The sequence below is a fragment of the Pongo abelii genome, chromosome 1 (genome assembly GCF_028885655.2).
Source record: "Pongo abelii isolate AG06213 chromosome 1, NHGRI_mPonAbe1-v2.0_pri, whole genome shotgun sequence".
NCBI classification, from domain to species: domain Eukaryota; kingdom Metazoa; phylum Chordata; class Mammalia; order Primates; family Hominidae; genus Pongo; species Pongo abelii.
The window spans coordinates 82,766,823-82,783,134 of record NC_071985.2 but is presented as its reverse complement, the minus strand read 5'-3'; the positions used below and the strand labels follow the sequence as shown (position 1 = coordinate 82,783,134).

The 16,312-nt window shown below is 36.9% G+C and overlaps 1 protein-coding gene across 6 annotated transcripts in view; it reads left to right on the top strand.

Moving 5' to 3' along the window:
• Window positions 1–16,312, top strand: part of POU2F1 (POU class 2 homeobox 1) — a 208,078-nt gene that overhangs the window by 138,324 nt on the left and 53,442 nt on the right. For all 6 annotated transcript variants that reach the window (XM_024250012.3, XM_054526023.2, XM_054526041.2 and 3 more), the window contains 3 exons: window positions 7,956–8,056; window positions 12,638–12,691; window positions 14,392–14,511. In XM_024250012.3, the coding sequence (XP_024105780.1) occupies window positions 7,956–8,056; window positions 12,638–12,691; window positions 14,392–14,511 (275 nt within the window). The remainder of the gene's footprint in view (window positions 1–7,955; window positions 8,057–12,637; window positions 12,692–14,391; window positions 14,512–16,312) is intronic.

Genomic DNA, 16,312 nt, shown 5'->3' with positions numbered 1-16,312 from the left:
TTAATTTTTCACCATAAACTATGATGTTTATTTATTTATTTTAATGCTTATTCTTTATCAAGTTAAAGAAACTTGTATTCCTATGCCAAGATTGCCCCCTCCCCAACGCCTCACCCACCCTACCCCCCGCTTCTTTTTGAGACAGGGTCTCACTTTGTTCCCCAGGCAGGAGTGTAGTGGCGTGACGTGAGCTCACTGCGGCCTCAGCCTTCTGGGTTCAAGCAGTCCTTCCACCCTCAACCCAAGTTGCTGGGACTACAGGTGTGCACCATCACGCCTGGCTGATTTTGGTATTTTTGGTAGAGATGGGGTTTCATCATGTTGCCCAGGCTCGTCTCAAACTCCAGAGCTCAAATAATCCACCTGCCTCAGCCTCCCAAAATGCTAGGATTACAGGCGTGAGCCAGCACACCCAGTCCTTATGTCAAGAATTTTTATCATAGGTGGATATTGAATTTGTCTGAGTTTTATGCATCTTTTGAGATTTCTATGTGATTCCCCCCCCCCCCCGCCCTTTATTGAACTTGGTGAATCTTATTAATTGATTTTTTTTTTTTTTTTTTGAGACGGAGTCTCACTCTGTCTTCAGGCTGGAGTGCAATGGTGCTATCTCGGCTCATTGCAACCTCCGCTTCCTGGGTTCAAGCAATCCCCCTGCCTCAGCCTCCTGAATAGCTGGGACTACAGGCGCGCATCACTACACCCAGCTAATTTTTGTATTTTTAGTAGAGATGGGTTTTCACCATGTTGGCCAGGATAGTCTCGATCTCTTGACCTCATGATCTACCTGTCTCGACCTTCCAAAGTGCTGGGATTACAGGCATGAGCCACCGCATCTGGCCTAATTGATCTTTTTTCTTTTTTTTTTTTTTTTGAGATGGAGTTTCACTCTTGTTGCCCAGGCAGGAGTGCAATGGCGTGATCTTGGCTCACTGCAACCTCTGCTTCCCAGGTTCAAGTGATTCTCCTGCCTCAGACTCCCTAGATCTACCTTAGCCATAATATTTTATATTAGTAGATTAGGTTTGCTATTATTATTTAGTATTTTTTCATATATATTTATGAATGAAACTGGCTTGTATTTATATTTTTCACACTTTATCAGGTGATGGTATCAAGGTTATGCTGGTCTCATAAAATGGGTTAGAAGTGTTTCTGGTTTTGTTGTTCTCTGGAAACATTTGTGGAGGATTAGAATTATTTGTTCCTTGAATTTTTGGAAGCACTTGGGTAAAATCAACAAGGCTTTTTATTCTCTTCTTGGGAAGATTTTTACTTACCTACTAATTCAGTTTCCTTAAATGCTGTGAGACTACAGATTTTCTATTTCTTCTTGAGTCAGTCTTGATAAGTTATATTTTCTATAGTGTTATTCATTTTTAAGTTTTAATTGTATTGACATGAAGTGCTTCACAATATATTCTTAATCTTTTGATTATCTGCAGCTTCTTTTTCTTTTTTTTTTTTTTTTTTTTTTTTTTGAGGCAGGTTCTGACTGTGCTGCTCAGGCTGGTCTTGAACTCCTGGCCTCAAGTAATTCTTCTGCTTCAGCCTCTCTAGAGTGCTGGGATACAGGCTTGAGCTACTGCACCTGACCTGCAGCAGTTTTTAATAGGCCTTTTTTGTTACATTTAAATTGTTTGTTTGCTCCTTCTCTTTTATTTTCTTGTTCCATCTTACCAGAAGTTTATAAGTTACAAAGTGACAAGATTCTTTTGAAAGAACCAAGTTGGTGTTTCTATTATGTGGAAGTTTTTTTTAATGGTATTCATTATTGGTCTTACCTTTATTATTACCTTTCCCTCTATTTTCTTTGGATTTATTTATTTCTCAGTGCTCTTATCATTATCTTCTCTGTACCATTTAATAGTATTAAACCACTACATCCTTGTAGCTTTCTCATCCCTGGCTCCTGAAACACACTAGTCTTTTTTTAAGAAAACTATTTTTGTTTTAGATGTAGGGGGTAAGCACATAGTTTTAGATGTAGAGGGTAAACGCACAGTTTTATTACATGGGTATATCGCCTGATGCTGAGGTTTGGGATTCTAATGATTCTGTCACCCAAGTAGCAAACCTAGTACCTGTAGGTAGTTTTTCAGCCCTTGCCTTCTGCTTCCCTTCCCCCTTTTGGAATCCCTAGTGTCTGTTTCCATCTTTGTGTCTTATGTGTTTAACTCCCACTTAAATGTGAGAATATGTGGTATTTGGTTTTCTGTTCCTGTGTTAATTCACTTAGGAAAATGGCCTCCAGCTGCATCCGTATTACTGCATGAATTTTGTTCTGTTTATGGCTGCATAGTATTCCACGGTTCATATGTACCACATTTTCTTTATCTAATCCACTGTTTTGGGCACCAGGGTTGATTCCATGTCTCTGCTGTTGTGAATAGTGCTGTGATAAACATGCAAATGCAGGTGTCTTTTGGGTAGAACGATTTATTTTTCTTTGGGTATATATCCAGTAAAGGGATTGCTAGGTCGAATGGTAATTCTGTTTTTAGTTCTTTGAGAAATTGCCAAACTGCTTTCCACAGGGACTGAACTAATTTGCATTCCTACCAACAGTGTGTACGTGGTTTTTTTTCAGCTTTGCCAACATTTGGGGTTTTTTTTTTGTTTTGTTTTGTTTTACTTTTTAATAATAGTCTGCCTAGTGTGAGATGGTATCTCATTGTTATTTTGGTTTGCATTTCTGATGATTAGTGATGTTGAGCATTTTTTCATATTTGTTGACTGCTTGTATGTCTTCTTTTGAGACGTGTCTGTCTTTGCCTGCTTTTTAATGAAGTTTTTTTTCTTGTTGATTTAAGTTCCTTATAGATTTTGGATATTAGTCTCTTTTTTGGATGCACAGTTTGCTAATATTTTCCCTATTCTGTAGGTTGTTTATTCTGTTGATAGTTTCTTTTGATAGTTGGTTTTGGCCCTCAATGTACCTATCTCCTCAGTCCTGCTCTTTAGTTTAATTAAATCCCAATTGTCTGTTTTTATTTTTGTTGTGTTTGCTTTTGAGTACTTAGTCATAAATTCTTTGCTTAGGCCAATGTTTACAAGAGTATCTCCTAGGTTTTCTTCTAGGGTTTTTACAGTTTGAGGTCTTACATGGAAGTATTTAATCCATCTTGAGTTAATTTTTGTATATAGTGAGACGTAGGGGTCCAGTTTCATTCTTCTGCATATGGTCAGCCAGTTTTCCCAGCACTGTTATAGAGTGCCTATTCCCCATTGTTTATTTTTGTTGACTGTGTCAAAGATCAGTTGGGTATAGGTGTGGGGCTTTATTTTAGAGGTCTCTACTCTGTTATATTGGTCTGTGTATCTATTTTTGTACCAGTACCATGCTGTTTCATTACAGTAGCCTTGTAGTATAGCTTGAAGTCAGGTAATGTGATGCTTCTGGCTTTATTCTTTTTTGCTTAGGATTGCCTTGGCTATTCAGGCTCTTTTTGGTTCTATATGAATTTTAGAATAGTTCTTTTCTAATTATGTAAAAAAAAATGATGTTGGTAATTTGATAAGACTAGTGTTGAATCTGTAGATTGCTCTGGGCAGTATAGACATTTTAAAGGTAATGATTTTTCCAACCCTCCCGCATGGAATTATTTTCTATTTGTTTGTGTCGTCTGTGATTTCTTTTAACAGTGTTTTGTAGTTCTCATAGATATCTTTCACCTCCTTGGTTAGATGTATTCCTAGCTGTTTTTATTTTATTTTATTTTATTTTATTTTGTGGCTACCGTAAATGGGATTGTATTCTTGATTTGGTTCTCAGCTTGAATGTTATTGATGTATAGGAATGCTACTGATTTTTGTACATTGATTTCATATCCTGAGTCCACTGAAGTGATTTATCAGGTCTAGGGTCTTTGAGCAGAATCTTTAGATAATTTTACTTCCACTTTTCCTATTTAGATGCTGTTTGTTTGTTTCTCTTGCCTTATTGCTCTGGCAAGGACTTTCAGTACTATGTTAAATAGCAGTGGTGAGAGTGGACATCCTTGCCTTGTTCTTAGGGGAAATGCTTTCAACTTTTGACTGTTCCATATGATATTGGCTATGAGTTTATCATAGATGGCTCTTATTATTTTGAGGTATGTTCCTTCAATGCCTAGTTTATTAGGAGTTTTTATTATAAAGGGATGTTAGATTTTATTGAATGCTTTTTTCTGGTTCTATTGTGATGATCATATGGTTTTTGTTTTAATTCTTTTTGTGTAGTTAATCACGTACTGATTTGTATATGTTGAACCACCCTTGCATCCCAGAAATAAAGCCCACTTGATCATGGGGAATTGACTTTTTGATGTGCTGCTGGATTTGGATTACTAATACTTTGTTGAGGATTTTCGCATCTATGTTCATCAGGGATGTTGGCCTGTGGTTTTCTTTTTTTGTTGTATCATTGCCAGATTTAAGTGTCAAGATGATGCTGCTTTCATAGAAGAAGTTAGGAAGGAGTTCCTCCTACTTGATTTTTGGGGGATAGTTTCAGTAGAATTGGTACGAGCTCTTCCTTGTACGGCTGGTAAAATTTGGCTGTGAATCTATCTGGTCCAGGGATTTTTTGGTTAAGTTTTTTATTACTGATTTCGTTTAATTACTCGTTATTGATCTGTTCAGGATTTCTGTAAACACACTAATCTTGAATGGTTTTTTTTCTACTTTTCTAACTGCTCCTTCTGTTTCTCTGTGTCTTCATGTCTGCTAATGTAGGTGCTCGTATTATGTCTCCTAATGTAGGGTGCTCCTTTTCTCACAGGCACACAAAACCAAGTGCTATTTGGTTTTGGCCCCCAATGTACCTACCTCCACATTTCTGGCTCATACTTAACTTCCGGTTGGGGTATGTGTGTGTATCTGTTTCTCTCTCCTTTCCTTTTAGTCTAATTTAGGTCTTTATGTTTTACAAGAATGATTTCCATGTAATAACTACCTTCTTCTACTTCTCACCTCCCAATGGAGCCTCAGTTGCCACAGTAAAAGAGGTTAACCTGCCTTAGCACCTTAAATTCCTCTATTTATCTGAGTAGTTGTCTAAGAGTATTCTTTTTACCTTACTACCTTTGAATACTGTTTTGTGTTCCGTTATGAGGTGGTTAGTCCAGTGTGGCCACAATAGGTGACATAAGAAAAGCTCAGGAAAACAAAGTTTATTATACTCGCAGGTCCTAGAGACAGGAGGCACAGCACACCATGCAGGGTCACATGGGGAAGACACCAGAGTGGTGAGGAGGCAGAATATAGGAGTGAGTGGAAGATTTAGGCCACTACCTTTGCTTGGGTTTCTAAAGGGAAATAGTTAGGCCATCACCTTTTTGCAGTGGCATGATCGTAGCTGGTTGCAGCCTCGAACTCCTGGGCTTAAAGGATCCTTCCTGCCTCAGCCTCTGAGTAGCTGGAATTAGAGGGGAAAGCCACCCACTGGCTCTAGGCCACTACGTTTGTTGGGGTTTCTGTGGGAAAGTCAGGACAGAGTAAACAGTTTAGGATTGGCTAATTTGAATAATTTTAGAGGGCTTTGGGACCACCTAGGGGTCGTCTTTAGTTGCCCAGTACCTGGCCCTAGGATGAAGGCAGAATATTGCCTGTAGAGTCTGATTGAGGAAGTATGGCTCTAGATTGGTTAGTTTGTGTATCAAAGACATGCTCCTGGCTGGGCCCTTTGCTGTCTCCAAGAATTGACTAAACCTGGGAGGGGCAGTCTCTCCCCAGCCAGAAAGGTTTTTATGACGTCAAAATATCATAATATATTAAAAATGTAAGAACATTTTACAATACAGAGACCATGCCTTCAGCTCCTCCTCCCCCCAGAGGCAGAACCAGGGCACTTAAATACTGTTACCAGTAGACCACTGTACCAGGGATACTAGATATCAATGTCTCTGTGTTATTTAGTGCTTTGTGACTTACAAGCAGCTTTGATAGCACTTTTATGGCAACTTGAAAGTGGAACCAGTATATAGAATTTTCACAAACTCCATGAGAGTGGAATATTTGGTTCTGGAAGACCTCCTATTAGTAGTATGTTAATCTTTTAAGTGCTTGTCTCGGTTTTTCAAAATCTTATATTCTTTTAGCCTTGTTGATTTATTTAATATATCTTGAGCATGTTTCTCTAATGGTGAACAGTCTCTTTTTCCTCCAGTTTTATTGAGGTATGATTGACAAAATAATATAATGCTGTACTATCTTAAAATCTCCACAAAGGGACTGATATCCTGCATAGGGATAGAGATAACAACTAATGACAAAACGCACGACTTTAAAATAGTGAAACTTCTACATGTGGCTTATGGAAGTGACTCTACTTACTTGACTAGAATGTCGTTGTGGAAAAAAATAAGAAAAAAGAAAGGAGGTGATTCTAATTACATTTTATTTTCATGCAAGTTTTCAATTACTTGACACAAGCATGCACTCTTAATTTTACTAACTGTGTATGTCTGAGTAGTTCTATAGTTTTCTATTTGTGGAAGGCTTTAGGAAAAAATATAAGAAGCGATTTTATGATTTTTAGAAAGTGAAATATTTATACATATCTTTTATAATTATCTCAAGGAAACAAATAGGGCTCTGGTTCATGTGCTATACCTAATTATTCATTCTTATTTAAGTAATACATCTGCCAGAAATTAGGATGTGTATATTGGCAGACGTTAGCACTGTCTTACAAACACTGCTGTAAGGTTCTAACTTTGTGCTCTTCTGACTGGTCTGCTCTGGATATGTGTGCACATGTAGGTGTAAGGATGGGAAGAATGGGGGTGTTTGAGTGGTAGGAAATGGAAGTGTAGAACCGTATCTTTGGTCTAGACAATTCTTACAGATTCCTGTGGTCTGTTATATTTTATTCAGTATATGATGTTCTGGCTTTTTAAAGTAATAACTGGATATAGTAATTTGAAAACAATGTATTATAATCCCTTAGAAAATATTTCTGGGTGTTAGGGTGGCATGTCTTTTCATAAATTAGCCCTATTCTAATATCAGATCACAGCAGAAGTGGTTAAATAGCTCTCGCATAACATTTTTCTTTTCTTTCTTTTCTTTTCTTTTCTTTTTTTTTTTTTTTTTTTTTTTTGAGACAAGTTTTAGCTGTATTACCCAGGCTGGAGTGCAGTGGCGTGATCTCGGCTCACTGCAACCTCCACCTCCTGGGCTCAAGTCATTCTCCCTTAGCCTCCGGAGTAGCTGGGACTTCAGGCGCACATCACCACACACCTGGCTGATTTTTTATAGAGACGGGGTTTCACCATGCTGCCCAGGCTGATCTCGAACTCATGAGCTCAAGCCATCTACCCACCTCGGCCTCCCAAAGTGCTGGGTTTACAGGCATAAGCCATTACACCCAGCCTCGCATAACATTTTGAAAAATATAATTATAGCAGGGCCCTTGCTAATGAGATACATGCAGCAATCTACTGTTTAGGATTAAAGGAATTAATACAGCTATTGTTTTCTTTATGCTTATCATGGAGAAGGTTGCTTTTTGCCATCAGATTGCTATTCATTAAAGTGTTCAGAGTTAATAATAAGTTTTTCTTGCTCTTGGCAAAGTCACCAGTGAATTTCTTCTGTCTAAACCACATATCAAGTAAGCTGAAAAATAGAAGAGAGCCTCAGGGTGTCTTTGAACTCTGTTCCTATGCTAGCTGCTCCAGTTGCTGCATTCACATCTGAATTTTCACATACCATCTTATGATTGTAATTTATTATTTATATTTTTGTGTCTGTTTCTTAAGCTTTATCAGTGTTTGTGTACTTGTCATGCAGTCCTGCTTTTAGAAGATAAACCATTTTACTGTTTCCTTTCTTTTGAATCCCTTCTCCTTGGAGGTACTTAGAAAAGCACTTATGCAAAATAGGTGCCTGATGAATGTTGGTAACTGAAATCTAGTGCTTTATTTCATTTATTTCTTTTAATAGTTGTAATTATTTTGCTTGCTTTCTAGGCACACAAACCAATGGTCTGGACTTTCAGAAGCAGCCTGTGCCTGTAGGAGGAGCAATCTCAACAGCCCAGGCGCAGGCTTTCCTTGGACATCTCCATCAGGTAGGAATGTTCTGCTCAACCATCAGTGAGAGTGAAAGATAGAGGCATAAAGTACTGGGGCCTGAGGAAGTTATTTCAGAATGTGGGACCTTTTAACTTATTTAAAGCCTAGTGCTAATTATGTGTAATTGTGTCATTCTATTTGGTTAGTATGAAATCCTATGGTTTAGTTGAGTGTACAGTCATTGACTCCACAGGTGTGTGGGAAACAAAAGAATTCCTTGTTGTGAATGGAATGTGTATAACAACTGGTTTATTGTTTTTATAAGTGGGTATCTGTGGTGGCTACCTGATGGTAGCAAATTATCAAAATCATCCAAAAAGATGTAGCTACCATTGCCTGAGACCTGCTGTGTAAGGCTCTGAGCTCCAAGCTCATTTCTGTCCTCTAAAACAGTTCCAGACCATGACAGTTGATTTGGGCAACTACTCAGAGGCTTTTGCTTGACTGTGACCCCCACCCCCTAGTTTGAGGTTCAAAAGGCTCTGCCTCAACTTTATTACCCTATGTCACAACATTTTTTTCCCTGGGTCTGAAATAGACCATGGATTCTGTTCATTCATGTTTTAGCTATAATGTAGAGGGAATGGGAATAAAAAAAACAAACACTGGCTACTCAATAGTTTTGGGATATGGAAGCTGGTTGAAAATGGAAAACAGTGAAAACAGTTGGGAGCTAGATTACCAGAGTGTCTCAACCTCTTGACTTATGTTCACAATTATATATTAGAGCAATATTTTGGTGGTCTATATGTGTTGATAGTAATGGTGCCTAGTGATGGTGCCTAATGATGGTGGTGGTAGTGATTCAGTGAAAAACCCATATGGACATAAGACCTCCCAGGTTACATATTAATATATTGAGTTACTGAGCACTGAATATATACATCTTACTAAAGTCTTTTCATCAAACATCAGACCACCTAAACTATAAAAGAAATTCTTCTACTTGAAAACAGGGAATATCCTGGAAGCTGTTCTAAAGCCCATTTATTTGTTCACAGACTCAAATGGATATCATGTAGGCAGCAGTTATCATCTGTTACAGTGAGGCCTAATGGAACACTTTTGCTCAGGGCACATAGCTTCGTTTATATCTTTGAAATGGAAAAACTTTGACATTAACTTCCAGATAAAATATTAAGATTAATTAACATCTAAAATGAATTTTAAAATATATTTTAAATATATCCTAGAAGAAAAAAATGTTTTCATGTTGATTTTTTTTCTAAGAACATATTCAAGCCTCCAATAATTTTTCTGGGTTCCTAAGAGGAATAGCATTTTTAACAGAATTTAGTCAATTATTTGGCACCTAGTAAGCATCTTTATCTGGCTTAAATACGTGATGGTCCAAATGTATTAAAAAATCCCTGAGGGCGCACAGACGATGTGCAGTTTTCTCCCCTCTGGGTCCAAATTCCAAGATGATTGCAACTCTCCCTGTACCAGCTCCAAGACCTCTAGATCTCGCCGCTGATTACCAAAATCACAGACCCTTCAATACCACCCAGACCAAAGGACTGCAAACCAAAGAATTTTATTTGAAATTGCGACACCATTGAATCTCCCATCAAGACACAAGTCCTTGCATCTGATTAGCTACATAATTAACAGTGTGACACTTGCCTTCTATTTCCAACCCCCTTATTGACAGAATTAGCACCTTGAAGCTTTCCTTACCATAATTATAATATACATACAGAAAATAGATGGCTTTAGGTCTGTTGCCCCATTAACTATAAGTTCCATGAAAATGGAAACCTTTTGTTGTTTACCTGTATTGCAGCATTTACCAAAGAACCCCATAATACAACAGGTGGTCAGTAATTATTTGTTGAATAAAGTCATAGATGACTAAATGGTCAAGTATGAGACTACCAGGAAGAAATGATTAGCTTACCCTGTACAATCTAAGACATTTCTCTCAGGGTGATTTTTGAGCTGAGTCTTGAGGGATGTTGGAAACTAGCTAAATGGAGTTGGTAAAGGAATGCTCTCTTCTTTTTATTTTTAACTTCCTATTTAAAAAAAACTTTCAAATCTGTAAGAGTTACAACAATAGAACAGTGTTCATCTGAAAGCCCTTCACCTAGAATCACCAGTTGTTATTTTACCATATTTGCTTTATGCCATATGTGTATATGTATGTATGTACACATACAAAATACATTTTGCTTTTACCATATGTGTATATGTATGTATGTACACATACAAATTTTTTTTTTAGATGAGGTCTTATTATGTTGCCCAGGTTGATCTCCAACTCCTGAGCTCAAGTGATCTTCCTGCCTTCCATGTAACTGTGATTATAGGCGTACACCATGGCACCGAGCCAAAAAAAATTGTTTTTTGCTAACTCCTTTGAAAGTTGCAGACATTATAACCATTTACTTCTAAAGACTTCAGCATGTTTTTCGTAAAAACAGCATTCTCTTATAAAACTACAGTCCAAATTTCAAATTCCAGAAATTTAACATTGATATGGTATCATTTTCCAATATTGGCCCATATTTATATACTTCCTGCCCACAATCCAGTCCATACTTTGCATTTAGCTGTCATGTCTGTTAAGTCTTCTTCAATCCAGAACAATTCCTCAGCATGTCTTTGTCTTTCATGATATTGGCATTTTTGAAGAATAGAGGCCAGCTGTTTTATAGAATGCCCCTTTAACTTGAATATGATTGTTCCCTCAACGGCTGAATTCAAGTTATGCATTTTTGAAAGGAATACAACAGAAGTGATGCTGAGTCCCTCTCGGTGCATTCAGAAGCCATATCATATTGCTTTGTCCCATTATTGTGATATTAAGTTTGATTATTTTATTAAGGTAGTGTTTATCAGATTTGTCCACTGTAAATATGTCTTTTTGCCTCCTGGTAGGTAATACTCTGTGAGGCAGTACTTTAAAGACTGTGTAAATACCCCATTCCTCAACAGACTTTTACCCTGAAACATAATAAGTAAAAATCACATAAAATTTTTATCATCTTCAAATCTTTGTACCTGAAGCTCTTTCCTTGGGCTCTTTGACTTATTAGCCTTTAGGCCTTAAACATATTATCTGTTCAGATAGGCCTCTCCTGATTACACTATATTTTAAATGTGTTCTACCTATGTCTTCAGATTTTGGTTTCTTGTTTTTGTGTTTGAGGGTTCTCATCTACTAACAGGACTAGCAGTTTCAAATAAAGGACATAGTAGTCAATTCATTTTAGCTCTTAACTCTTCACTGAGCTCCATACCAACATTTATATTTAATCTCAGGACATCTTGATGCTATGTGGTGTATACAAAATGGAACTCATTATCTTCTCTGTCCCTGTTAGTGGTACTACCATTTTCCAGTTGCCCAGATTTGAACCCTGGAATAATGCATGACTCTCTCTTTTTAACCTAAATCCAGTCAGGATCCTTATGTAGTGCATTGCAGAGACTTTCATGTCTCCTACTTTTTATTCCCACTGCCACCATTCTAGTTTAGTTTTCCATTTATTCTAGCCTAGTTTATATTCTCTTTCTCTCTCCTCAGTCTTTCTTTGTTTCAGGACATTGACAGTTTTGAACAGTGTACACCAGTTATTTTGTAGTGTTTCTCAGTTTGGGTTTGTCTGATTTTCATCATGATTAGATTCAGATTCTACACTTTTGTTAAGGATGCAGCATAAGCAATGCTATATTCCTCTCAGTGCATCATAGCAGAAGGCCTGTGTCTCCTTCCTGGTGACTCTTGTTTGTGCTCACTTGATTATTTGTCTGCCAGATTTCTCCACTGAAAAGATACTATTTAACCCTTTGTAAGTATCAAGTATCATTGGAGACATAGTTGAGAATATGTAAATATCCTGTTACTCCTCAGATTTCTCACCCATTAGTTATCCATTGATGACTCTGCCTAAATCATAGTTATTATCATAGTTGCCAAATGATGGTCTTAATTTCATGTGTATCCTTATTTTCACATAACCATGATTTGAACTTTCTGAATGTATGAAATGTATTAAATGTTTTGACAGACTTTTATATGTGGTTTATAGGATAGATTTCTTATTTCAGCTAAGAGTTTTAAGTTATGATTATAAATGTTTTAACGACTTGGCTGTGTGGGTGTGTAAATATATTTCTACTCTGGTGTATACATGGAACATTTGAAATTAAAATAAGTAGATGGCTCTGATTGTTTCTAATAATAAAGAATGTATATAGATAGCTTATATGTTCTTTAACACAATGTGGAAGGTTAATTAAATTTTTAGAATCTAAGCATTCTGTGAATACAAACAATGTTATATAAGGAGCATTCAGTACAAGTGTGGCATGGCTGATAATGTTCATTTAGTGTGGGAAAACATCTTCAAAAAAAGATTAACAGCATTTTTCTGTGGGACCAGTGAGGGTGGCGTAGGGTGGGATGAGAAGGGACTGAGCTTGTTCATAAAGTTTTAACTCCATAAGACGAACTTCTTTGTCTTCTCAGTTCTAGCTCGGTGACACATAGTAGACTTTATTTAGTGATGACAACTCCTTGTGATGAATGTCAACAGTATTAAACTAGAACTTCCCGTGATTACTTATAGGTCCAACTCGCTGGAACAAGTTTACAGGCTGCTGCTCAGTCTTTAAATGTACAGGTAAGCTGGGACCTGGGATTATGGGTCAATCTTCTATTTATTTTTTCTTATATTTTTCTGTAGTGAGCATATATTTTATAATAGGAAATGCTTAGAAGTATTACCGTTTTAAAATTAGTGAATCTCGTGAAGATTCAAATAATGATAATTATTGCCATTAATGAAAATCAATTTTATATTCTGCTACTGTGCATGAACCAAAGATGGACAGGAAAAGTCTACTTTCAAAGTTTTATGTGTAAGTTCAGTAAAAATGTTTCTCAGTTATACTGCTATAACACATACCTAAACACACAGCCTGAAAGTTCTCTTAAATGCCAGTTTGTTTCCAAAAGCCTTGTTATTTATCATTTTTGATGTCTTAGGGAGACCTTATAGGGCAGAGGAAAGAACACTGGACTGAGACACAAGGGTCTTAGGTTTGCATTCTCATTCTGCCACTGACTAGCTGTGTGACCTTTGACAAGTCACATAACCTCCTTGGGTTCAGTTTTTCTCATCGGTACTTAAGTGGGGACATTTATAAGATTGCCAGGGTTCCTCTCCATCCTAAAATGTTAGGCTTCTAATAATTGTAATTAAACCTGTTTGTAGATATTGGTGGATAGACAATCAAAATGTTAAAACTTAAATCTGTCCACTTTCCTTCTTTGAACCATATGGCAAAACATGCAAAGTTCAAGTGTTAGACATTGCTCTCTTAATATTTCTATCAACCTGCTGGTTCCTTTCATTATAGTGTTTAGGTAACTAGCAGTCAAGAGGGAAAGACAGTATTATGGAAGATTGATTTCAGTGTTGCTAATGACTAAAGACCTTGGATTGAGCATTTCATGAAACCCAGTTGAATATGGACCTAGTAACACATAGGAACAAGGAGAGAAAAGAAAAAGAGATAATGTGACCTTACTTTCTGAGGGAGAGGAGGCGGAAAATTGCCTTGGTTGCCATGGTAAACTTTCATCCCTTAGAGAGATGTTGGCAAACAGGCTGTATCTCCAGTGCAGAATGTTTACAGTCCTGCACTGTAATTATCTCTCAATGACTGGCAGAATTAATCAGAGCATTTATGTTAATTAGCCTTGCTGCAGTCCCCAAAACAGGTGGTGAGAAATATGCAAATCTATGCAGAATTTTAATGCTTTGCATAACCAGTTTTAATTACCGTAAAATTTTCTCTTCGTGCCCCTCTGTCTTGACTGCAGCATTTTCTCTCTGAGCTTGTGTGTTAGTTGATGGGAGTTGCTAGATTTACCGTTCTGTAAAATATTAGGTGAAAAGTTCTGTGGATCAAGTGATCATTCTCTGAGATGGTATATGGAGAAGTTTCAGAGTGACCACCAGGTGTATGTTAAAATATTGGTTTGGAAGGTCTAATGTAGAGGTGAATTGAAAATATATTCTTCCCTTTACCCCCTATTTCTAGAGTTGAGGAATTGGGGCTGTGAAAAAAATCTATAAATTTGTGGGGGATGACTATTTTTAAAAATTATAATAGCAGCTTTGCTGGCATTGGAATTAAAAAGTTTAAAAACTTAGTATGTGAAACTAGGAAAATACAAAGAAAAGAAAGGAGGTAAACCAGAACTCATGACTGAATAAGCCCATGTTTTAAATGATTCCTAAAAGATGGGGTTTTAAGTACATTTCTTTTAATCAACTATTTGCAATCTTTTATTTCCTACCCCACCCCTCCTCAGTCTAAATCTAATGAAGAATCGGGGGATTCACAGCAGCCAAGCCAGCCTTCCCAGCAGCCTTCAGTGCAGGCAGCCATTCCCCAGACCCAGCTTATGCTAGCTGGAGGACAGATAACTGGGGTAAGTGTTCGCTGAGAGAATTATAATAAACTTTTTCTGTGTCAAAACTGCCATTGGCCAATAGCTGATTAGAATTGTTCACCATAGCTGGCAGTAACATGGCTATGCCTGGCACTATTGTGTCTTTAAGGAACTTCCTACACTGTAGGTAGTAAGTTGCTCTGAAAAAGGAGTTATCTTTGTCGTAAGTTTTCAGGATATCTTTTATTAGAATTGTGGATGCTCTGGATAAATTAAAAACTTTATTAAACCCCTGTTTCAGGGTGTTGCTTCATCATGCAATGGAATAATTATCGTATAGTTGAGATCATTACACTGAAAATGGCAGTTGTCCATTTGGCATTAAGACATCACTGCAGGGTAGAAGTTAAAGAATGGATTAGTACCTGCAAAAGAAAAACATTTTTCTTTAAGTTACTATGTAATGGTCTAAAATAAAGCATGTGGCTTCATATCCTAGCTCTGCAACTTACCGTATGGCCTAATTACTTCATTTCCCTCTACCTGTTTTCCTTCTGTTAAATGGAGATACTAATAATACCTATCTCACATTACTGTTGTAAAGATTGGAGATAATACATGTAAAGCTTATAGAACAGTGCTTGGCATGTAGCATTCAACAAATATTGTTTATTCTTATACTTGATCTTAGCCAAAAGGCTGAGAAGGTCTGTCATTTATTTTTTATTGTTAATAAATTGGCCTGTGTGACTATATTAAGCTTTCAAGTTTTCAGCTGTCTTTTCTCTAAGGCACCATTCAAAATATTTTTCCAATGTTGAAAATTTGTGTATTAAATTATCTTTGTGGGGATTGGTTTAGGGCAATGGTAAGGAATAGTTATTATTCAATTCACATCACATTAACTCCCAAGAATTTCCTGGGGTTTTTTTTTTTTCTTTCTTTCTTTCTTTCTTTTTTTTTCCCCCCCCAGTTAAGTGTGTTTTTGTCAGTGGACAACTGTTTTAAGAACTGTTGCAAAATTGTTTACAGAATCCCATCAGTAGAGATGTATGTATGTATATATTGTGTAAAAATTAAAAATATATCTGTACTTTATATACACACATATCCCTTGAAGGGTATTGAGTTTTCAAATGGTTTGGTTTTGAGCCTTATGTTTCTAATGCACAAATTGTGTTTGATTCTTTTAGAGGAGGTTGTGGTACTAAGTGACTGTACATATGCTTCAGAAAATTATGGTTCCATCTTGTTTGATCAGTCAGAACTTGTCACCAAAAGAAAAGTAGAACACATTTACTACTTTGATTTAAGTGTGTTTGAAATAAGTTGCATTATGAAAACAACTTTAAATATGCTCTAAATACATTTCCTACTTTACTATTTGGGTCTTGTTTTTGGTGACTAGTGTCTACAATAGTAAGAGGGAGTTGGGATTCTAAGTTCCTGTGGCTGGAGCTTCTGTTAAACCTGGGCATTAGGGTTCATTTGCATGTAAAGAGAACGGCTATCACCACCTGTTTCATAAAGATAATGTGTTGGAAAGGAGATGTAAAGTTGCAGAGACTCAATGCTTTCAATAACAGAAAAGATTGTGTTAGGGAGGGGCCTGTAGGGAGACTTGGAAAAGAAACAAATAGAGCTCATATTCTTTAGTCATGTCTTTGGACTTAATGGAAATGATGGAATATGGCAGGGATTCGTGCTAATGGGAAGCAGCTGGGCCTTATCAGTTCTTTCCTTGGTTATATCCAGCATCCTTGTTCCTCATTCATCTGACTAATCACTTGCTGTTTGGTTGGGTGTAAATTTCTTTTCATATCTTGTCAGTGGTGATTCT